General features: G+C 38.6%; 1 protein-coding gene across 1 annotated transcript; it reads right to left on the reverse strand.

The window, feature by feature from the left end:
* Positions 1-255: 255 nt before the first annotated feature.
* LOC104514511 (gamma-aminobutyric acid receptor subunit gamma-3-like) lies at positions 256-2,833 on the reverse strand (the record flags this gene model as incomplete). The annotated part of the gene is made up of 2 exons (XM_010158222.1): positions 256-338; positions 2,613-2,833. Coding segments are annotated over 2 exons (304 nt in total), but the record flags the coding sequence as incomplete, so codon positions are not given.
* Between the last annotated feature and the right edge of the window lie 22,242 nt (positions 2,834-25,075).

Here is a 25,075-nt window from a genome sequence, read left to right on the forward strand (position 1 = left end):
ATTGTGATTATATTATCAACTAAAAAGTCTGGTTCTGGCAAAAATCACAGAGTAAATCTACAGAAAAGTTCATGACATAAGTTCATTGACCACATGTGATAGAAAGGAAAACAAAAATGCCCTGAAGATTTAAGCAAAACTTGAACTTTCCATACCTGCTGTGGAATGGATGAACAACCTAAGAGAGGTCAGAATTAAACTTGTGCCTCTGCACACCAGTCATATACAACAATAAGGTATCAAAGCAGTACTTACAGCTAGAGAATATCAGTGGACATGAGTGTTCATCCATTGGGAAATTATGCAGCTGCAGCTGGCACTCAGCGTTGATGGTAAGCCTATGGAGAAGCCGTCTGTTACTACTCATCCGCACAACGAACAGTCAGGGGAGGAGGTTAGCTAACCTTAGGTATCGTGCAAGCGTGCTTTGACATCCGTAAGTAAGGGCTGAAAGGAAAGGACTTTGCAGATTGTTCATTGGCTGTTTAGGCCTGATCCAAATCAATAACAGTTAACTAAAACCACAAATAATTTCAAACACATCACCAAGAGCTTCCTGAGCCTGAGAGACCTGTGTATATATTTTTCTCCAGAGAATTCATCATTGAAGGACATGGGATGGAAACAACAATTCTTTACAAAAGTAACTGGAAATATGGCTGATGTGGTGGTATATAATTCCACAAAATTAAAACCTCATGCAAATTGTATAAGGAACATTTTCTGTGTTTACTAATAGCATGAACTTAAAATTCTTTCAATCATTTTAGGCTCTCTCTCCAAACCTAACAGAATTCTGTATGCCATTCCCAGTTGTACAGGCATAACAAACAGATCAGCAGAAATGTCTTCAGCCTCACTTGAAAGCTTGTTTTATGCAATCTCTAACACAAAGGACAATATGAATGATGGTGATACCTTCAGTCTGATAGTTTTCAAAGTAAACCTATTTACCCAGGTAGATTGCATTAAATGCTAGTTTCTCATCCAGTCTTTTCCAGGAAATGGATACTACATTAATTGCACACCTTAATTTATACAGGAGGTGTACGGCATGAGGTTTCTTATTTTATTTTATTTTAATTTTATTTTTTAAACTAATTCTAAAGCTAACAAATGGGACTGTGAAAGATTTGTCTCAAAATTTATAATGGCACAGAGAAAACCTCTGTCTTGGAGAAGGTCACCTGGGAGGAACTTAACAGCATTTTTGGACTGACACTAGAAGATTTGCAGTGTTATAGCAGGAGTGTATTCACATCCAAAAACGAGCAGGGAAGAAGATGGAAAGGCATGGAACATGACTGAACCTTGTACACTTTCACCTGAACACAGAACACTCACTGACACCTGACCGTACCAGGACACACCGTAATTACTGCTTCCATGCCATACCAATTCTGTGTGCTCACTTAAGTCAGAAAAATTGGTTTTGAATTCCACAGTGCAGTCAAAGAATAATGGTCATTCTAACAGCTCCTCCTATGTAAAAAAGAGGCTGACCTGAATGAGCAAAAAGGACTCAAAACATCTTTCACAAATTAAAAATGCTAATTCAAACAATCCACTGGGTCAAGTAATTCCTCTTTTATACCTGTCTTAGACAAATTTTGCAGTCCATTCAACAAATAGCTTCTTCAGTGACAGGTATGTAAGTCTAAATACTATTAGGTAGATTCTTAACTTGCCCTGTAATACTGAAACAGGACTTTTTTTTTTTTTTTTTTTTTTTAAAAAAAAAAGACCAAAAACCCAACCTAGAAAGGCTTGGAGTCGATATTCTAATCACCAAAGTTTTTAGCTAAAGGATAACAAGCAAGAGCTCTCTCACAGTGGAGCAAGCCTAAAAAGGGAAGGGCAGTAAAAATGTCAGTAGCATTTCCAGCTGTTAATTTCTTTCTTATTGTTTGCTAAAGACTTGCTATTGGAACACAACTGCAACTGCAAGTACGATCAGAATATGCTGAACACAATCAGTGAAGAAAATGTAGCGTGAAAACGATGTTTCTGAAAAAGTTTGCCATGTGGAATATGCCTTATGGCAAAACTCCCTTCTGAGCAATACATCTATTCCATAAGTAAACACATATTTTGGTTTCCACAAGCTTTTTTAATGCTAATATATACAGTATTTCTAATACCATACAGTTGATGGTATCACAAAGATTAGAAAAACTCTAAAAGCCTTTCCTCCAGCAATTCATCCTTGTGATGAGATATGACAGACTATCTTTCAGCGTGACTTATTTGAAGAATCAAGTATTGGCATTAGCATGAATCTAGAAATATTTTATCCGGCCCTGCATCTAACTCTGACCAGAAAGGTTTTTGACAGGTTTTATGGGACTATGTGCTCCTTACTTTATTACAAGCACTAAAAAGCCCAACTTCTACAATTTAGACAGACTTATTTCCAATTCTCAAGGTTTCTTTTTTAGAAAGACAAGACTTTGTTTTTTTCAATTCTGCAGTACTTACACCTGAACATTTCAGTCAAACAAGGTCAAGCAAGCATCAGGAAGAAAAGAGCAGAGGAGAACAACAATACCACTGAAAATTATGACTACGCCAGAAGGAGAAGCTTTCAGCCCCGCACACTGCTGAGTGCTCACCTGAGGGTGTACAAGATCTTCCCATCATTCCATATGCGAAGGAGCTGGTTGGGGGTGGTGATCCAGTGAGCCTCTGCTGTCTTTGAGTTACGAAATATCGTGTCTGGGATCCAGATCAAGCCAACCATGTTGCTGTTCAGAGTCAGTATCTTCATGGTGCTGTTGAAGCGAAGACGACTATCTGTCCACGTCTGGGCAAAAAATATATCAATTTGATATTCCTGCAATGAAAGCATGATAGGCAAATTGAAATAATTTCCACACTTCCTACTGCTATTTGGTCTTTGGTAAGGTCTATCTGGGTGTAAAGCAGCAGGATACATTCAGGCCAAAGGACAATGTTTCTTTTTATTACTGCCTGGGGAATTTTTTCCTTATTTTCCATTTTGGACTTTTCCCCTACCCTCTTCCCCCCCAAATGTTTCAGAAAGCAGGCCAAACATCTCACTTGCCTTGGTCCTGTGTCATAAAAATTTCTGCACTAGCATGTTCTTTTCCATTGTGTCTAACAGTCATAGCTACAAGATCTGATTTGCAGAGACTTCTTCGTCATAGGGCAGGCTGATAAAAGCCGTGTAAAAGATGAACAGGAGCAACATATGTAAGGTGGACAGTGGTAAATTCCCCCGATTATGGCAAGGCCTTCTGGGGAGGTGTGGTGTAAATCCAATAAATTAATTGTTCTGTTTGTTAACAATTGCTCAACCACCCATTTTCAGGTCACACTACAGCAGAATTGAAAAAAGCATGTTCGTGATTCTTTACAGACACCTCATGTACCCCAAATGCCGAGTGGTCATTAACTTAGTGCCCTGAATAGGCTAATATCATAATTTACATGAATTTCATCCTTTCTTTCACTCTGTGTTTATTGCTGCATTTCTGTAGGTAAGCAGCCATAGTAGGTATAACTGCACAAATTAAAACTCACAAAGACAAGAAGAGAAAATAATAAAAGTGAACATACGAACACACTGATTTATGCGTTTAATACCCCATGGAAGAAACTCTGCAAAAATCAGTATTTTAATTGTGAATTCCAGGCACCGGAGGCTGGGAAACCTCACGTCTCCATTTTCTTAAGTTCCTCTGCCTCTTTCCAGACTGCTGTACCTGTGAACCCTGTAGACACAGCCATCTGACTGTGTCATGCAAGACTCTCTCAGCATTGCAGGTCTGGCTGCACCCATGACAGTTGCTGATGTGGCCCAAGGCATATGCTCTACAACACTGGGTAATACGGGGGCTGGAGATAACCCAGAGGAAAACATCTCCTTAGGTCCCTTGGTAGATGTACTCTTGGTATATCTGAACAGAGAAGAGTTAGGGCTGTGTGGAAAATCTTCTATGTCTTTGATCACGCTGAACTTGCCTTTGTTGCATTTTTGTTTGTTTATTCTTAAGTTTTAAAAGGGCAGGTGTAAGAAGTAAAAAATGCTATTATACAAACAGTACTGTATAGGATTTTTTTTTATTTATAGACAGTTAGAAGAGCTTGTATTCTGAACTGAGGATGTTTTTGCTAAGAGCCATCTGGTTCTCCTGCACTATTACATTTTTGGCAGGCCATCCTTCCAAAGCTGATGCTATAACACCAGGAAACCTAATTCACTGACACTGTAATCCTAGTCTAAAACACACTCTGGGCCTCTCATCTCTAGACAGCAAATGATCAATAAGGGCATAAGTGGTGCTAGCATGTATCCAAAAAAACACGTAATAGATCACCTTAGGAATTAAAGCCTCGCCACCAAAGGCATTAAGGGCCATTTTTTTTTTCACAGCCTATCGCACTACCATTTTTCATTGTATTATTAGCTTTATTTTCTCAGGGAAGCTGACAGATTTGAATCTGAAGAGACTTTTCTCTCATTTCAATGAGCACAACGTTGCACATCTTCACACGCTGAAGGATGTACCCTTTTTGCTACCTAGCTCTAAATATTCAGAAAGGACACCCTTAATTCCCCAGATTTAAGATGGTAGAGTGATGATCTTGTTTTTTTACACTCAATTATATCTCATTTTAGTCCTTAAAAGTTCAGTCCCAAGAATTTGGCACATTCAGCTTCTATAGAGAAGAATATGCCAGACATGTCTATGTGTTTCTCCAAATGCTGAGCATGTAGAGTTGCTTTTTTTAGCTCACATGTGAGAATCAGTATTTATAGAATCAAAGACCATTTGTATACAGCTGGCTAATGACAGTGCTGTCTTTTTACAGGACAAATTTCTGCATGGTTTTCATATTTGTATTTATCTTATATGAATGCTTTACTTTCACTAAATTTAGGAGCAGCCACAATCCCCTTCTAGTAGATCGTACATATTTAATGATATTTAGGATATTCAGGATTTCTACCCAACAAGAGGAAAGAAGTCCTTTGAGATCCATAATACAGTGTCCTGCAGCTACATCTGAGCAAAGTGGGCACCAGAAGAAGCATGGATGTATCATTCTGTTTTCCATCCAAGCAAATTACTATGGCTGAGTAATAGATTACATTAGCCTAGAAGCAGGGTCACGCTAACATCACCGTCCAACTCTCATTTTGTAGCTCCTTTACTTATTACTGCAACTAGAACACAGCAGCAATGATCATTATTCAAAATATCTCTGCAATGGGCCACTGTAAATCCACTCACCTTAATTTCAGTTAAAACTAAATGGTTTACAGACCTTCTCAGTTATTTAGGTCTTTAAAAAAGTTATCTTCCTCTTTGTAAACTTAGGCCATAAAAAGTAAAGCATCATTTTAAAAAGTCCATCAAAGTTGTTTGAAACTAGTTGTATTGACTTTTTCAACACTTTATCCCTATTTTTTAATTTAAAATATTTACGATTTTCAGTCAGAATGTACAAACTACAAACCAAAATTTTTCCAGTAAAAATAAAAGCACATTTCCATTTTATATGTGAATTGCAATTTAATCCTTTTTATTGTCTCCATTAATCCCTTTTAGAAGTGAATGTTAGATCAGTACATCTTTTACATTAATCTTTTTAACGGCTTCAGTCTTCAACCAAGCAGATAATGGGGTTTGATATTCATGTATTCACCATACTAGGAAGGGACAGAGGTCACTTTCTAAACTGGCACTCAGTTCTTCACTTCCAATAGAGATAAGGCTGTGCACACTTCAGGAAAAGTACATTTCTCTTCACTGACAATAGATACTCAGTTCCCACTGAAGTCAACAGCTTACATATACTTCTTTGCACAAATCTGGCCCAAAGATCTCCAACACAGCATACAAAAGAAATTGACAGAAGAAAGGTTTCTATGTTGGTCTCATCTACAGGTCAATATAATATAATAACATAAGAAATGGATGCTTTTCATCTGCCATTTAGATGAATACCTACATTCAAAGACCTTTATGAAATATAAAAATAGGTCTGTATGTTAACATGAAGGGAAATTCTAGGGAAATTGTATTTCATTTTGTTTATCATATATTTCTGAAATAATATAGATTTTCTCCGATGCAAAATTCAGTTATAAACTTGTAGGGACTGATAGAAGGATAAGTTATTATAAATTTTAATAGATTTCATTATGTTTGGATTTAAAAGTAAATCTATAAAGCATGTTATATGTGTAACCTAAATTACCCACACATAAAAACTTAATCAAAATGGAAATCTGCTTAAGGATTCCACAATCTGTCCAAATTTGCTTCCATAGGGAAAATGTGGGGTTTGAAATAAAGAATTAGAAGAAATTGAAAGATCAAGAATGTGAAACTAGAATATGAGAATGTTTCCCAGTTGAAGACTCCTGACATATACAAGTACTCAGGAATCCCTAAATGTATAACATCAAGTCTTTTAATAAATTTTAAATTATCAATAGTTTTTACTGGTTTTGGAAAGATTAGTGCCTTTCACTAAAATTAAATCAGTTTATTTGTATTTTGTTTGATCATGCGAAAACACAAAGCCTTGTTTCTCACAGTTAATGTGTATTTCTGAGTGAAATGTCTTTATTTTCTTTTCTTTCCCCCATGATGTCTAGCTTATGACCAAATAATTTGTCATTGGTTCTTTTTTGCAACTTATCATTAAATTAATGCATTATTTTGTATGTTTCATCATGTAAAAAGCAAGTTTGTTCTAATTGCAAGGTTTATTAAGGAACATACAGCACAATCCAAAAATAATAAATAAAATTCTGTGACTGAAACTTTCTCTATCACCTCCAACTAGGTTATCTCTGAAAATGAGATTTTAAATTTGGTGCCTGACAACGCTTACTTAACTTCCAAAGTAATTCTAAAACCAAGAAAACAGACTGTGGTCCTTTTTTCCCCATTCAAGTTTTATAAGGTCTCCTTTAAATCTGAAATGTTTGCTGAGAAAAATGACTGAATGAGATGAGGAAAGTGACTGATTTTTTTTTTTCTAAATCAAATTATGATTTAATTAGACAGTATGTTTCTTTTTGTGGTTATGTACAGAGCAACAATCTAGAGACGATTTTTCTTTCTTACTTTGTATTGATTTGTGGAGAGTGAGACATAACCTAGAGTTAACAACAGTATTAGCTGCAAATAACTGCACAGTCAGGGTTCCAACTACTTGATTTTAGCATATTTTTTACATTTTCAAATATTTCTAATGTACTTTCATTAGTGCCTTGAAGATAATCAAACAAGCAGAGAATAATTAATGATTTGAAACACCTTGAAAGTGCCATGGTTTGAGGCATCTGTAGTAACAGACAAAAATATGTGCTTTTCAAACAAGTCTCACTGTTTTCTCAGGCAAAAGAGGAGCTAATATGCTGTTGGCAATACATGAACCTTTTCTTCTACCATGATGTATCATTTTAGCTGTGGATTAAACCTGGAAAATACAATTTAATTGGCTGTAACAGTCAGATGATCTATTTGAATGACTATGGATAATAGAAAGGTACGCATTTGTTGCTTCTGCTGCAGCCTTCTCATTTTCTGCATTTTCACAATTCCTTACAATAACAGTTACAACAACAGCAGCGACAATTTCTCTTGTCCTTGGAAAAAATGCAAGAATTTCTTGCATGATACCTTCCAAGTTATTACTATTGCATATCATACAATGCACCATCACCTTAAGACTATATTTTCCCATATTGTAGGAAGCCTTTGGACAAACACTGTTATGTTTTCTGATTGATTCACAATTATTTCTTTAACTCTTCAAAATTTTTTTTTTTTTAATCTAGACCCTGTCTCTTGACTGTTGGATTGAGACTGTCTTTGAATAAAGTTATTACTGGGTTCTGTATGAGGCTGGTACTCCATCAACTACAAATACCTAAATAATTAGAGTCTAGTTTAGATTATGATCATTCTTTGCCCTCCACACCCCCTTATATATCATGTTAACACACCACAAACAGTGCTACCATAAGCTTGAAACTAGTCTAATAAACTGTGTTAAGGCATAAAATCTCATTTATTTACCAAAAGGCTTGACTTCACCAGAGTGGGAAATCTTATCTGTAAGTCTTAATCTGTTCTAGAAATAAATATTAAACTTCCCTTTTATATTTCAGTCCAAACCATTCGGTATGAAGTACGCTTAAAAAAAATAATAATGGTAGAACCCTTGTTGTGGTTTAACCCAGTCAGTGATTAAGCACCACACAGCTGCTCACTCACAGCCTCCTCCCTCAGTGGCATGAGGAAAAGAATAGGAGGAAAAGGTAAGGGACTGTCAGTCAAACAGGAGATAAATGGGAGCAAAACCTCTGAAGGGTAGAGTCTCCCTCTTTCTTCACAGCCATAGGCCACAGGTGAACATGACCAGAGGTCCTTTCTTTCTGCACTTGCCATGCTCAGATTAAAAGTACAAAGAGAAGGCTTTGAGAGACTGTGTTTTTATAGGAAATGTCCCAAACATTAAAGTGACACTCGTGATGTCTGTTTGTTTAGTCTGCAACTTGGTACACTTTAATATTAAGAGAGAGCAATCTTTTCAGTTTGATGTTCATTTGCAATAAAATATTTTTTCCAGCACAGCTCACTTCTGAAAGGAAAGTTTAATCAACAACTGAATTGTCAAAGATTACCCTGCAAAGGGCTGTCTGACTGATTTAGCCCCTTTAGTTGCGTGACATGATCAAAAGAAATGCTCCCTGAAATTTGGATGAGTAGTTCCCTCTTCCCGAACCATAACATTCACATACCTGATTCAAAAGAATTCTGGGAAGCACTGGGAAGCACAGCCCACCTTTAGCTTCCCTGATGCATCGTATCTTTCCATGGGTAAGTGGGTTAGAGGAGGAGAGAATTGTCCTTTGTTCAGGAGGAGTATCTCCGAACAGGCCTTTGATCATTTGAAGAGGTACAGGCAGTGCTCATGTCTAGTTTTGATCTTGATGGAAGTAAATATTCCCACAGAAATTGCTGCATGACGTGTGCTGTTTATTCACCAGATTCTGTGGTGCATAGATTATACAAATCTGGGAAGTACAGCGATTCCAGGAGAACTCTGGAAGCCTTAAAACGCAACCTCAGCATTACATCTTGACAGGTACTGGTTGTTTTTGCACCCTGTGTGCAACTTGCATTCTAGTTTCAAAAACAAAAGGTAGAAAACTCAGATATCCTGTGGTAAGGAACTGAAAGTAATGGATGGACTACTGTTCTCCAGCAAAGCCATTTTGAATCCTACACACACTCATTTTGTGGAAATAATGCAGAAATAAATAAATAAATTCTGCTGGAGAAAACCTGGTAAAATAGTGTATTTCATATGCAGTGTATATTCAAAACACTTGTGGTTTCATGAAGATCAACACAAAACTTCTGTGAGGACAATAATTTTCACGTGTGTCCTGAAAGTTTGCTTTGCTTTCGGCACAGCTTGGGATGAGCAGTATAGCAACATCAGGGCTGCCTGCCACTTTTCCTGAAGTAGCTCTGCCAGCGTGGAGCTTCATGTCCTTAGAGGCACTGAAGCTGTACCTTCGAAAGACCACCAAAATAAATACATAAATCAAAACAGAATTATTAGGTTTACAGTGGCATTAAAATACCTATCTTTGAAAACCTTCCAAACTGTTTTATGTCTAGAAATACTTTGAATAACTTGCTCTTTTGTGAGATTTTCCTTTGACACTTTCATAAAGTTACAAGCACGATAGTTACATGGAGAAAATGCAATGAAAGAAGCAACGTCAACATTGTGATTGTCACCACGTATATAATGTCTATTCAGGTTAACACTGGCAAAATATTTCAGTGAGCAGTCACAATTGACTCCATAGCTGAATGCTGTTGAGGCAAAAAAAAAAAAAGGCTATTCTCGTCACTGCCTCAGCAGGAGTCTCAGAGCAAGAAGGATGGAAGCTTGACTTCTTCCAATAGCATTGCCCTCTGGCTGCTTTAGGAGATTATTTCACTGATTTCTTGCTATTATAAAGAGTGAAAGACATCTAACCTCACACTCAAAACAAAACATGCAATTATCATGGAGCATTTCCTTTCCCTGAGAAAACATTTATCTGTCTCACTGAACCTATTTTGGCTCCATGGAGGCTAGCTTACGCCTTGCAGTATTCCAAATAACTTTTACCCTCAGTTAAAGGAAGGGCTGGAGATGTTTGCCTTGATCCATCCCTTGAGATCCCTTCATGCCTCCTCCTCACTCTCCACTGGTGGATTATCTCTTTCGGTTTAATCAACCATTCCATAATCAGAAACACAGCATGAAATTAGAAAGAATGCTGCTCATTTTAGAAAACCAGCTGTAGATCTATTCTCTTTCCATCCCTTCTGGTGGAAGACTCTTCATTCTTGCTGAATATCACTGCTTCCCATTTCTTTGGGGAGTCTTCTGTTGGCTTGTTTCTCTTAGAGCATTCCCATTTCACTTCTCTTGGTGTGTCAAGAAAGCTAGGGTTCATGTCCTGTTGCAGACAGGGCCTGATGAGAAGCTCTGTCTTTGATGAGCCATAACTATATGCTCTTAAATTGGGACACTTTAGAAAAAGGGATATCCATAGTAGGCAAGGAAGTTGCAGGGGAAGTAGAGGTGGGCAAACACAGGTTGGATTTTATTTGAGAGACAGAGAGAGAGATATAATCCAAATGCCTATTTCAATGTGGTAAGAAAACAAGGTTGTTACCTTGTGAATTTTGTAAGACAAACGTCCAAGGACAGTGGAAATAGTAAAGAAATAAAAATGAATAATCACTAAAAAGAAGAAACAAAGAAAGAGAAAATTAAAAGTCTGTGAACATATGTTAATTGCTGTACTTAATAGAATAAAGTACACTATTAAGGTCTCCTAAGAATACTTAAAATGTGAAAAAAAATTATGAAGATACTCAATAGTATTGACATACTACAAGAGGTGTATCAACTTTATAAGCACAGTTCTTGAGGCATTAGGCTCAAGAGATTCAAAACAGAAGGTAAACTTCCCTGTTCATGAAAATATAATGTTTACTTAAAGACTGCACACAATAAGACTTTATGTGCTTAATCTCTGTACTTTCGAGTTTATTTCAATGATGGTGAGAGGGCTTTTTGGCCAAAGAAATGGAAGAACATTGCGAAACATCTTTTATGCCATTGGCAAGCTGTAAAAGCAGAGGTTACCATGATGTTTTTATGTGTACTGTCACTCTTAGCAATAACAGCTGCAAGGGAATGGGAGTCAAGGCAGTGATGAAAAAATCAGACATCCATCGCCGTCTGAAGATCAGGTACAGTGAGGGTCCCATGCAGAATCATGAGCACGAGGAAAGATGATAAAGAGCACTTTGTAAGGAGGCAGATGGTAAAATCAGATGGCTAAAAGTCCTGTTCTGAGTGTTCTCCTCCAGTGTCATTTTTAGGGTATCTCCTGAGGCTGTTATATTTTAAGAATCTACATACCACTCTACTATAGTATCAAAGTGTCCCAGGAATTTGCTCCCTTAACCTTACAGCAGTGATTGGGGGAAAAAAAGTTATAACCTTCTTTTTCTTTCTTAGAATTGGAGATATTAAGGGCATCAGTGTCTTCTCCAGGGCTGTGCAGGAAAACTACAGCTCACCAGGCATTTACACCCCTTCTTTAAACCCTCTTCCATTTGAAACCAACCTGTCACCCCTCACTGAACATTTTCAAGAGTCAAAATAAATACAAACAACTGTGCATTTGTTGTGCTTTTCCTTAAAAGAAGCACTAACTCAATGATTGCATTCCCATAGCTCAAGTATCGCACACCCAGTCATTCACCTTGTTCATTGCCATCTGGCTTCCTTACCCTCCTCCTTCTGAGGTAGATCTGCCACAGAGGCTGCTAAAACTAAGCAACATAGACAAACACCAGTTGGTATCAATCAGTCCTGGGGACAAGTACTGGGCCCTGGACATCTTTGATTTAGCAGCATAGAAATGCCCAGGTCACAAAGTCTAAATTCATTACAACACAAATACTATTCAAAAGGAAACCTTTAAGTGCTGGATGACAGAAATCAAGTAAATAAACGAGGTAACAGTGCATGAGGGAGTCATATCCTGTATCCACAGGTTGTGAATAGGTGCTATGCCACTGAACAAAACCATGCATGAAAAAGCCACTGTGCACAAAGTAGTAGAAAAAGTTTGTTTGTAAAATCCCTCATTCGCATTTGAGGGAAATGTAAATGTTTAACCACTCTAAAAATGGGACCAAGACTGTTTTGCCACATAGGCACAGACACACTGCAATGAAAGCCTCAGCTGTGCTCAAGCTGTTCTTGCTCTTGGCCTCCAGAGGAGCAGGGCCAGCTCTGCACCCCTCTGCACTGCTGGCTCAGGCAAAACCAGACCCCTCCCTGCTTCTGCATTACTGGAAGGGGAGGCTGAGACTCCATATCAAAAATATACAGCCCCTATGACCATGCTGGCTGCCTTCAGCAGGCTAAGCCTAGCCTTTCCACATTTCCGCGCTGAGGACACTCTGGTTCATAGCTTCCCTCTTCAGAGGAAAATAAAGCAGTGAAATGATTTCAGGCGTTATCAAGGCTTCACAACACAAGCACAGCGACATTTTAATGGGATAACTATCTGAAGGCCTATCCTTGCCTCAGTTTCTTCACCCCTTGGGCATTTTTTTGTATTGTGATTGGGTGTTGTGGGTGGTTCCAAGGTAATCCTTGGGCTCTGTTCATCCAGATCATGCTTCCTACCAAACTTCCTTGTGTTAGGTGGTTTGACACTCAAAATAGCTCTGTCTCCCTTTAAGACCCTATTTTTCAAGTCAAAGTTGATCAAATTCCAGCTCCCCCAAGATTTCAGTCCATTGTTTTTCGATATGAAACTCATATTAAATCAGCTATTGACATTGATAATTCTTCATTGTCCTTAGTCTGGGGGACCAGATGAAATAGCAGATGGCTGATTGCCATTCACTGGGCCATTCAATGATAGCAATTTCAGGAGTCCAGGCTGTTCCTATCAGTTTTACATGAGCACATTCCTCTTATACTTGCAAACTCCATCAGTACCCAGCTGGGGAAATTCAAAAGGAGCCTACCAGAGATTTTCAATACCTGATACTATTAGGAAAAAAAAAAAAAACCTAAACAAGAAATCGTAAGATCTATCTTACAAAGCTCATTAGGGAAAATGAAACATAGTAATGTAATGATGTGTAAGACAAACTCATTCCCTAACACAATTTAAACTCACTCCGTAACTCAGCACTCTTCTTTTCTAGAACTGCAGGATTAATAACCAATAGTGGAATATCATTTTTTACACTATATTTGAAAGAATAAAAAGTAATTCTGCTACTACTTGTGGACTGGTTATACTGTCATCAATCAAAAGAGATTAAAATGGGTGTAGCTTGTATGGGAAAAATACTTTATCCCCAGTGCAGTTTCACTTTCTAATTAGAAATTAAACAGGTAATATATGTAGGTGATGACACAGGCACTCCTGGTATGTGATGCCTACACCCCCCAGCGTCAGGCAGGTAATTAGAAGTAAGGACAGCTGCATCTCCAGCCCAAGTGAGGAAGGCACTCCATCCATTGCCATGGTAACACTACCACCTCTGCTCCCCCCCCATTGCTGGTCCCCTCCTTGTTGCTGTGGTAACCACCTGACATCATCCCCACGCTCCTACCCCTGTAATCCCCTGTGGCCCACAGCCCTGCTCGGACATCCACCCATTTTTTGGCCACAGGCTCAGGGCATGTGCAGCTGGATATTTAACCAGGGAGATGGAGGGAAAGCACTGGTTTCTCTCCAACAGAAGTAGCTGTGGAGCTGCTGTTTGATTCTTTTGGATGCACTTACGCAGGGACGTGCCATAGGGGAAAGTCACGGTCAATATAATGCTTGTACGGCTTTTTCTGAGGTACACGGACTCAGGCTGATCCTTTTGCCCAGCAGTAAATGTCATCAGTAATTAACCCTAGAGCAGTCTTTTTGCTGGTATTTTTTCCTTCTATAATTTAATGACGGAAGAGAAACAATAATATTGACCAAGCCACATTTCTCTAACTATACGTATTTTGGTTTATTGAGTCTGCATTTATTTCAGTTTTGACTTTTTGGGGTGGGTTGGTGGGATTTTGGGGAAAAAAGGTTTGTTTTGCTTTTTTGGGTTTTTTCTCAATTTCATTAAAAGGAACATGAAAATAAATGTTCTGCTCAGGACCTTTCAGTATTTCTTTCTGAATCCTGCTAAATGCTTTCCAGCCTTGAACATTTTCCACTACGAAGAATGTAAACTTTGTAAGCTTCCCAACACAAGTTTTCTGAACTTTCCTTAACCACTTTAAACTTTCACAGATTATTAAATCTCCTTTCACCAGAAGAATAGGACAAATCTTTCATGGTCTGTCCCATTGCTGAACTGTAAGTAGCAGACAACTGGAAGTCCAGCAAGAAGACATGTGGAAGTCTAAGAGCTAACACTGGTCTCTGTTTTTATCTGATATCAATACACATTCACACTGTTTTCATCACTTTAGCATCTCCAAACTTGGTGCTGATGTAGCAGGAGAGAAAAACTCAGATCGAACTGAACAACTTATGCCAAAACACGAAAATAGGGAGATCTCTTCTGCAGCAATTTTCTATTTCACTATTATTGAATGCCCAGCTGTGAAGTTTTGCTTTAAAAGTGTTTCATCAAACAATTCATAGTATACATTTCAATTTTCTGTGAAAGGGAAAAGTTATTATAGCAGTTTCAGTACCAAAAACTAGTCCATTGTGAACATATGAAAGAAGTGGACATTCTTTTTGCTAATGAAACTCTGTGTGAATCCTTACTTTTTAATTTACTAGAATAACAGTAAGAATGAAAACAAAAGACCCAAAGTACAAATTGCTCTAAGTAGATTCTTCTCATTCTTAAAGTGTGGAATGAAAGCCGTGAGAAAGATGTTTGAAATTGTTCTGGAGGCAATAATTGCGTGAAAAATGAACTAAGGAATGTGAGAAATCTTAAAAGAAGCTATTGAACAACTGAATTTTTAATTACGCATTTTTTAAAAAGCAACCGTCAGTCCTAGTTCATAATCACATACATTTAAGTCAGCTGCCATTAGTGTGAACAAAGTTTGAGGAGCAATCCTAATGCAGTTTATCTCTTTCTCTAAACCCATAAAGAACACCACTCATCAAGTTGCAAAATGACCACCTGCTACATTTGAATTTAGTGACCTTTGTAATAAAAGTGGCATTAGCAGCCTGGGAGAAATGAGTGATCAAATATTAAACCAAAGAATTTTCTCATCTCAACTTTCATTGGAAGTTCTTTTCATCTTGTTCTCATTACAATACACTAATTTAGGAGTACTTCAGAGATGAATGAGGCTAAGTAATCACAACTGCAAACATGGGAACCATTCTACCTGATTTTATGTTCTTTGATAATAAGCCAACACTAATTACTCTGCAAGTGAGAAAAAAACCATGAAATTCTACATTTTTTTTTAAAATGAAAGCACTCAGAGGATAAACTCTGGACAGTTGTCAGTGCTATAATGGTGAATGCATTTAGAACTAAAGACGACTGTTCGTGATTGTGTTTTAAAGAATGAAGACTAAACATACAACTGATGGCTTTTCCCAAAGCATAACAATCTTTGTCTAGATGAGGGTCATCAAAGGCAGGTGGATATTCCTCAAATCATTTATTACACCAATCATATTTTTAACAACTCTAAAAAGCTTAAGTTCAGGTGAACAACTCAGGAAAGCTCTGACCAAATTTGCTGAGGTGTTTCAGGCATCTCAAATGTCTAAAGATATGCTACGGAGCAAACACAGCAGAACCCCTGTTAGCTGAGGTGGCAGGTGAGTCACCTCAGGAAATAGCCTCAGGCCTGAGGTGATAGCTGAGGTGACAGGTGATAGCCAAAGGGGTTTGAACCACAAGCTCCCACATCCTCGAACAAAATATTGGGTACCGGGTGAGGGAGAAGAATGTGCTGCATGGCAGCACATTTTACCCCTTCTGTCGAAGATGTGTCATCATGTCACCAGAAAGATAAGTTTCACCAAGCCTGCAGAACAAGACAAAAAGTTGCTTTGACTGCAATCTACTGCTACTTGCAAACTTAGCCTGAAGAGTGAGAGAAGAGCAAGAGTTTATGCACTTCACATTAGGCAATTACTGGATAAAAAAGAAAAATGACATGCTAAAACTTTATCCTACAATCTTAGTTCCCCAACCTGTCTAAAAAAGCAGTTTCTGGCCCTGACTTTCAGTTTTACAGAGGTATTTAGGGCTATGCAAACCTCGGTACTTCAAAGTGTGCCCTCTTCCATCAGATGTACTTTTTGTTAATTTAGGTACCCCAGAACTCAGAATAGTGCCCATTATAAATATTACAATGGGAACAAATCTCAGACCTTTCCTGATGTTTGGGTAGGCTGGGAGGCAGCCAAGCATACGGATTACGTTCCCAGAGACAGGTGATGAACATTTAAGCCTGGGATGAATGCCACAGCTCTTAAGACCTCTCATTTCAATTTGACAGGCATTGAAATAGATCAGGAAATGTAGCAGAAAAACGGCACATCTACACCAGACTTTGAAAGTTTCCATAATATTTTAGTAATCAATTATTTCTCAGAACAAAGACTGAAATAAAAAAGCCATTCAAGCCAGATGAGTAGAACCTTATATTTGATACAGTTCAGTGATATTTTTATAGAGAAATCCAAGGAAATTAGAAATAAGGACACAGAGCTGATGTGACATTAAAATACATTTGCGTGGGTGAATTCTGAAGTAGATCAAAAGATAATGTAATCAAATGGCAAGCGGCCTAAACTGATCAAGATGAATAGCAAGCAAATGGAGGTAAATGATCAAAGCGTAACACCTAATGCCACAGACAACATCTATGTTAGAGGTATATTAATAACCTGAGGCATCATCTCCATTCCTATCAGGGACAGAAATATTAAATCTATTAATCAAATGCAAGCCCCCACTCCTGCCAGAAATATTTTCATATATACACCCAAGTGACTCCACACATTGATGGATAAGGAACGCTTGTAATGAACATTAGGAACTTCATGGACAACTCAGAATAAAGTTGATCTAAATTATACACCCAGATTTATAATGCCGCAAATCTGGGAGTTCAAAAGGTTCAGTTTAGACACATTTATTAGGAAATACAATGCTGTTATGCAATTAAAACTTTCTACATCAAAAGAATTTTAGCATATTGCAGGTGAGGTTCAAAATGTCATCAGACATTATGGGATCTGACTTGTCCTATTATAGAAATCTATTTTCAATGCATATACAAAAAGCAGTATCAATGTCAAGTAAATGACTCACACCGACTTCATAATTATTGTTTTTATTTCAGTCAAAAATACAGCCATTTCCGAGTATGAAGTTATAATAGCAACATCGCCTTATTTAACATTATAAAAAATGTTCTTGCAAACTCTCAAGAGAAGTTCTTGTGACTTGGATCAAGAACACAAAAGCTGCCAGAAGGATAGCTTTGTGTTAGACAACGTACCTTTATCCATGCTGAAAATCTGCCCAAACTGTGTTCAAAAGAAAACAAGCCAAACAAACCGAAATCACAGTCACTATGTTCTTGGTAGATATTTTCTAGATCCTCTCTGCTAAACCTCACGAAGAATCTGTCCCAGATAGACAATTTTCTCTGCTGGCAATAAACAGGACTTTGTTTGTAATCTTTGCTCTGAAGTGCTGAGGCCTTTGCTACAGAGCAAAAAGTAAATATCCTGTCTTTCCAGACCTGCAGATTCTTTTATTTTGATGCACTGTGGGTGGAGGACAGTTCTTTCAGATTACACCTTAGCAAGAACCCAAAAAAAAACTTCATTGCAACACCCCCAACAAGGTGAAAGAGAAAATAGGGAAAAAAGCTGACTGAAAGAATTTCCATTAAGGTTTGAGTTATGCAATTTCACTGAGACCATTGCATCACACCGGGTATGTCAGAGGATATTCACTCCTTGCTATTTACAGTGGAATATGGCATGGAGACACCACTGTGATTATCCATACAGATATTCCAAAATTTATGTATACTGCTATATTGTTGCTGGCAAATACTGACTTTTATAGCAATAAACTGATAAATCCAATAAATCAAACTGAGTATTATTAACCAGTAGGCACATGGTTTTGACAAATGCTAGAAAATTAAGGATAAAGATAGGACATGAAGAGGCTCCTGAGAAAAATTATAGCAATTCTGGATTTAGAAAGATCCAAATTTCTGTCAGAAAATGTACAAGTAAATTCTTTGGGTTTTATCAAAGAAGCCACAATAACTGAAGACATTTTATAAAGCATTCTTTCTTCTGCAAAACCTATGGAGACTTCATGTTTGACAAAAGTAAGTTGAACCGATGGTCCCATTAGGCATAAAACCCCGCAATTCATTCAGATTTTCTTCCTTTTTTTCTCCCAAGATAAGATAAACAGCTTCTTTTTCTAACTGATATTCATAAAGCACAATGGACAGAATTTAGTATACCTATTTAGAAATTCATGTTCCATTCTGAACCTCTTGTGTTCAGTTCTTATTTTTGTAGGGGAATTTCTTGTGCTGAGTTCTTATTTCTTGCAGGGTATTTCTCCATTCTATAAATTCACTAGACATACCAATGTTCTGCCTCTTGACTACTGCAAAAATATGCTATACAATTTCTAAAGCTGTTTAACATTTGTGATCTTCAGTATCACTCAAAGAGTGGTACTAGTCTTTTTTGTCTTTTACATACTGAACAATTTCTTTTCTTCTATCTGTTTTGAAACATTCTGTAGATCACTGTAACCTAAACAGAACAAGTAAAATTGCAGAATTTATCGCATGACTGCACTCCAGGTTTGGCTGTCGTTAGAGATCTTCCTTTTTGGAAGAGGTCTGATCAGCCTTGCCTCAATCCCTGGGAAGCTGATGGAGCAGCTAGCCCTGGAAACCACTTCAGGCATATCAATGACTGAAAAATCATCAGGAGTAGTCAGCATGGTTTCATCAAGGGAAAGTCATGCTTGACCAACTTGGTAAACTTCTGCAATGACCTGACTGGCCTGGCAGATGAGGGGAGAGCAGCACTCAGCTCCCATTACATTCTCAGAGATGATCTGTTGATACTTGGGCTGGACAAGCAGACAGAAAGATGGGTTGAAAAAAAGCTGAATGGTTGAGCCCAGAGGGTGGTGATTAGTGGCATGAAGTTGCCCTTTAACAGGTACCAGTTTGCTACAACATATCTGTGCCTTCCTTTGCCTTTTTACTGTGCCTTTTCTGTCATTTCTTGATGGCCAGGTGAGATTGGTATCATTATGTATTTATAACAACAGTGTATCTTCCACTACTGAGATGTTCTTTCCTTTGTTTTTGTCTTAGAACCTTAAAGGTTAAAGAGAATATTACTGTTGTATTTCTCCCCATCTGTAGGAAGCAAAGGCAGGATTTTGTTTTGTTTTGTTAAACAGTGGACACACTGATCAACACTGCCTCTGCATCATGCTAATTGATTCCTCTCTTTCAAATGCTATTATAAAAAAGGGATCAGTCGGTCTCCAACTTAAATTTCCTTACCATAAGTTACCTAATCATTAATACCTACTTAAAACATTTTATTTGTAGCACCTCTGGAAAACAAAACAAAAACAAAACAAAAACCCAAAACCAAACAAAACCCAAAAAATACATCTCAGGTGTAACAATATCCTCTGGATGCTCAGTTTTACCCTTTGCTTTGGGACAGACGGGTGATAAATTAGTGAAACATTTCATGTGACAGAATACTATTATTTATCCTCTATATGTTGCTAAAAAGGATTTAAAATACCAGTTCTACAGAGATGGCAGCTTGATATAAAATGAGAGAGACAGCCTATCTGTCTTGGTTTTCTACATGTAACATATGTATATTTGATGCAATAAGCAAAATAATTGCAAAGTACTACATAATGACTTCTGACCTTACGATCTTCATATGAATCAATACATTTTGAAAAAATGAATCGCTATGTTAGGCATTAAATAACTATGTAAAGAACAAAACACATGGCTCAGAATAGAACATGACTTTTTTTCCATCAGCAAAGACTCAATTTCAAACTGAGTCACCTTGTGAAAATTTTGCCACATTCTTAAAGGAGTGCCTACCTCTGCTAAGGCAGTGTTACTGCTGAAGCGGCTAATATCTGATATATTTTCTTGATGTCACTTCTCAAGTTTACTCCAAGCATTCACTTCAGTGCCACAAAGTAGAACTGCTCTGTTGCAGAAGTGCCAGCTCGGACAAGTTTTGTTATCAGACTGATCAATTAATTATATAAAAGGCCTGCTTATCCTGCAAAAAGCAGTCTCCAGAATGCCCTTCCCCACTACCAGCTATAGGTCCACTGTGGTTTAAAAAAAAAAGACCAGAGTTTTTATAACAAGCTCCCTTCAAACCATAATTTGCACAATGGATATGAGTCACCCAGCGGAAATTACTTCTTTTTCAATTAGGAACCCTAGAAATATTACACAGAATATGATGACTGTCAAACTGGTAACAAACAAGGAGAAGGCAACAACATTTTTACCTCAGTCTTCACTGGCACCTTCTTTTCTGACACCCCTCAAGTGGATGAACCCGAAGGCAGGGACTGGGGAAGCAAAGTCCCTTCCACTGTAAGAGAAGTGACCAGGTTTGTGACCACCTGAGGAACCTGACCACACATAAGTCTTTAGGACCTGACGAGACGCATCCCAGAGCCCTGAGAGAAATGGCTCATGTAGTTGCCAAGCAACTCTCCAGGATATCTGAAAAGTGGTGGCAGTCAGGTGAAGAGCCTGGTGACTGGAAAAAGGGAAATATTGCACTCATTTTTCAAAGGGGTAGAAAGGACGACCCTGGGAACTACTGAGCGGTCAGCTGCATCTTGGGGCCAGGGAACATTACGGAAGAAATCCCCCTAGGATCTATTTCACTCATTTTTAAAAGGGGTAGAAAGGACGACCCTGGGAACTACTGAGCGGTCAGCTGCATCTTGGGGCCAGGGAACATTACGGAAGAAATCCCCCTAGGATCTATGCTGAGGTACATGCAGGACATGGAGGTGATTACAGTCAAGACAGCATGGCTTCAACAAGGGCAAGCTCTGCCTAAACAACCTCGTGGCCTTCTATGATGGAGTGACTACCTCAGTGGACAAGGGGAGAGTTACAAATGTCATCTATCTGGACTTCTGTAAGGCCTTTGACATGGTCGTCCACAACATCCTTCTCTCTGAACTGGAGAAATATGGATTTGATGGGTGCACTGTTCGGTGGATGAGGAACTGGTTGGATGGTCGCATCCAGAGGGTACTGGTCAATGGCTCAATGTCCAGATGGAGTAAGTGACAAGTGGTGTCCCTTACAGTACACACTGGGACCAGTGCCGTTTAATATCTTCAATGACATCGTGGATCAATTGCACCCTCAGCAAGTTTGCAGACAACACCAAGCTGAGCGGTGTGCTTGACATGCCTGAGGGACACAACACTATCCACAGGGACCTGGACAAGCTCAAGAAGTGGGTCCGTGTGAACCTCATAAGGTTCAACAAGGTCAAGGGCAAGGTTCTGCACCTGGGTCAGGGCAATCCCCAGTATCATCCATACAGGCTGGGGATGAAGGGATTGAGAGCAGCCCTGAGGAGAAGGACTTGTGGATACCAGTGGATGAAAAGCTGGACATGAACCAACAGTGTGTGCTGGCAGCCAGTGGTATCCAGGGCTGCATCAAAAGCAGTAGGGCCAGCAGGATGAGGGAGGTGATCCTGCCCCTCTATTCAGCTCTACTCAGACCCCACCTGTAGTACTGCATCCAGCTGTCAGGCCCTCAGCACAGGAAAGACATGGACATGTTGGAGCAGGTCCAGAGGAGGGCCACAAAAATGATCAGAGGAATGGAACACCTGTCATATGGGGACAGGCTGAGACAGGGGTTTTCAGCCTGGAGAAGAGAAGGCTCTGGGGAAACCTTATTGTAGCATTTCAGTACTTAAAGGGGACTTGTAAGAAAGATGGGGACAAAACTTCTTAGCAGGGCCTGTTGCAATAGGACAAGGGGTAATGGGTTTAAACTAAAAGAGCGTAGATTCAGGCTAGATAAGGAAGAATTTTTTATCATTAGGGTGGTGAAGCACTGAAACAGGTTGCCCAGGGAGGTGGTAGATGCCCCATCCCTGGAAGCATTCAAGGTCAGTCTGAATGGGGCTCTAAACAACCTGGTCTAGTGGAAGATGTCCCTGCCCATGGCAGGGGGGCTGGACTACATGACATTTAAGGTCTCTTCCAACCCAGCTGTTTTACGATTCTATGATTACTTTTTCAACAGCAGTGCTACGCCTGTAAAGTCTGTGGCTGAAAAGCACCTCCCTGCATAGACTGCCGGTGCATCAGTTGCCAACTGTGCACTGCAGATGAAAGCTGAGAGGAAGGATGAACATTACAAGATGACTAACAGCATTGTATCATTACTTCTGTTGACTAACAAATGAATAAAAATACCATCCAGGCGCATTAGTATAAAAATATTTTTGTGACCAAAACCCCACTATTTGATCTTTTCTCATGTACAGTAATATATTTGCTTATAGGATCACAAGCTTTTCTCATACATACAGGAACAAAGGTCTCCTTGTTCTCGTCTCCCCCATTGTACCTACAAAACATGAATTCTATTTGTTCAAATATGACGCAGATGAAGAGTATCAAAGTATTATCAGTTAAAAGTTTCCATGTGTACCTGACTGAATACTTAGGTTGCAATCAAATTATGCAAATTTGCCTTTTCTTCAAAAATTCTACTGGAACTTTTTTTTTTTTTTTTTTTTTTTAAAGTACTTAATTTTGCCTTAACAAGGATGTACTGCTTGGGTGAAAATTCTTCATACACATCTCCTGACCAGAATGTTAAAACTCTCACAGAAGATATATAAACAGGTGCTCAAAAGGTGGAGAAGTTCTGCTGATAGGATAGGAATAGAAAACTTACTAAAACCACTGATACCATAGAGCTAATTGATATTTTGTGTTGACTGGAAATACCATGAAACTTGCGGGAAGGGAAGTTGAACCACGTACTACCACATTGAAACTACAGGAAAGAATGATTACTGAGGTTAAAGTTCAAGTGCTACCACGTTCTTACACAGGTACTTAACTAAGTCCATGTTTACATTCTCTTAATATATTTATAAAATAAAACACTGCTGTTTAGTGCAAACATAGTTTTTCCCATAAGCTTCCTGGAACATGCGTAAGCGTTAATCTGTGTTCCATGTTTTCAGGATTTATTGCCTGTAGCAATAGTTACATACCATGTAAGAATCTTGCTTTTCAGAGTTGCAAGGCATTTACACATCATGTGAGAAGCAATTGTTGATAACTGATATAAAATTGGTGCATGCTTTTGAAGACTGGACTATGCATCCAGTTGCATAATATGATGTCATTTGCCAAAATTTGGGCATCTAACTTTATAACTTTTGGCCTATTTAACACTGAATTAACATATTGTGTCATTTCACTTCATATATTAGCTGGTTAACGGTTGGACTTGATGATCTTAAAGGTCTTTTCCGAACTAAAAGATTCTATGATTCTATATATGAAGCATGTATTTCAGGGTTTCTTCAGTGTCTTTACTCCATTTGGAATATGGGCATGAAGAGAAGTCTGGAAAGCATCCAGGCATTTTACTCTTTAGATTATAGCTCTCAGCTGGACTAACAAATAGCACAGAACTCTATATATTTTAGAGGTGGCAAACGTATTACATGAAATAGACCAGATAATAAAACACTGAACATTGCTAGAAAGAACCCCACTGAGGGAAATAAAACTGAGCCATAAACCAGCAGCTCCTCACCTCTCCAAGGAATGGCAGTACTGCAGGGGAAGTGGTGGAATTCCCAGAGCACTGTGACAGCTCAGAGGCAGGAGAAGTCCTGCTCGCTGGGGTGGATGTCCGTGACTCTCACCCATGATGGGGAACAGCTAATTCACAGCAGGAGCATTTGCTGCAAGAGGAAGCCCATGCAAGCTTCCCTGGCTACAGGAGAACACAGAGAAGTATTGGGGGATCATACTTGTGTTACCTCAACTGTCAGCTACTGGGGAACAGAAATCTGCTCTTCAAACCTGTGACAGACTGTAAGCCCTTCTAAACAAAAAAGAATCAGCCAGAGAGGTCACTTGTGTATTAGTGCCTAATTCAACAACTTTCCAGGCACACAGTGATTCCCAAGGCAAAGGGGGAAACATCTTACATTAATTCTTTCAATGGAGTGTAATACCAAGTTGAACTGTACTTGCTGGTGCTGCAGCAATACAGGTCTGAGTTTCTCAGGCTTTGTGCCACACTGCCAACATCTCTTCAGAGCAGTATCCTGGCAATAGAAGCACTCCCTCTAAAATTCCTTCATTATATCTCTTTATCCCAGCCATTTTTAAAAACTTTATTTTTATAAGCAACTTCTATTGATCTCTGATTAGATTGAAGCAGGGATTTATCTGATTCTGAGTTATAAAAAAACAATATATATTTTTGTACAAGTCATCCATTCATGGGGCTTGTTAACAGAACAGGACTCATCTCTATGAGATAGTTTCATGGAGGCTTCCATCTTGGAAGTGTTTATTTCCATGAAGCAAGTGCATTGAATTAGGAAATTAGATCAGGAATGGCCTCAGCTCTGTAATTCAGTATGTGTGTATGTCAGTGCCTCTGCTATCAAATATCATTGCACAGTTAGCCAGGGTTGGCCAAAAATTACACGGGTTTTTATTTCAAAGCTCTAATCACAGAATCACAGAATGGTTTGGGTTGGAAGGGACCTTAAAGATCATCTGTCATCTGTAGTGAAAACACTTGATTGCTGCTCATGATTGATTGCTGCTTCTATACTTACCCACTCCTGCAAATGGTAACATAAACATCTGGACAAGATCATATTGTGTGCTGACTGGATGTG

The sequence above is a fragment of the Eurypyga helias genome, unplaced genomic scaffold (genome assembly GCF_000690775.1).
Source record: "Eurypyga helias isolate BGI_N326 unplaced genomic scaffold, ASM69077v1 scaffold1719, whole genome shotgun sequence".
Taxonomy (NCBI): domain Eukaryota; kingdom Metazoa; phylum Chordata; class Aves; order Eurypygiformes; family Eurypygidae; genus Eurypyga; species Eurypyga helias.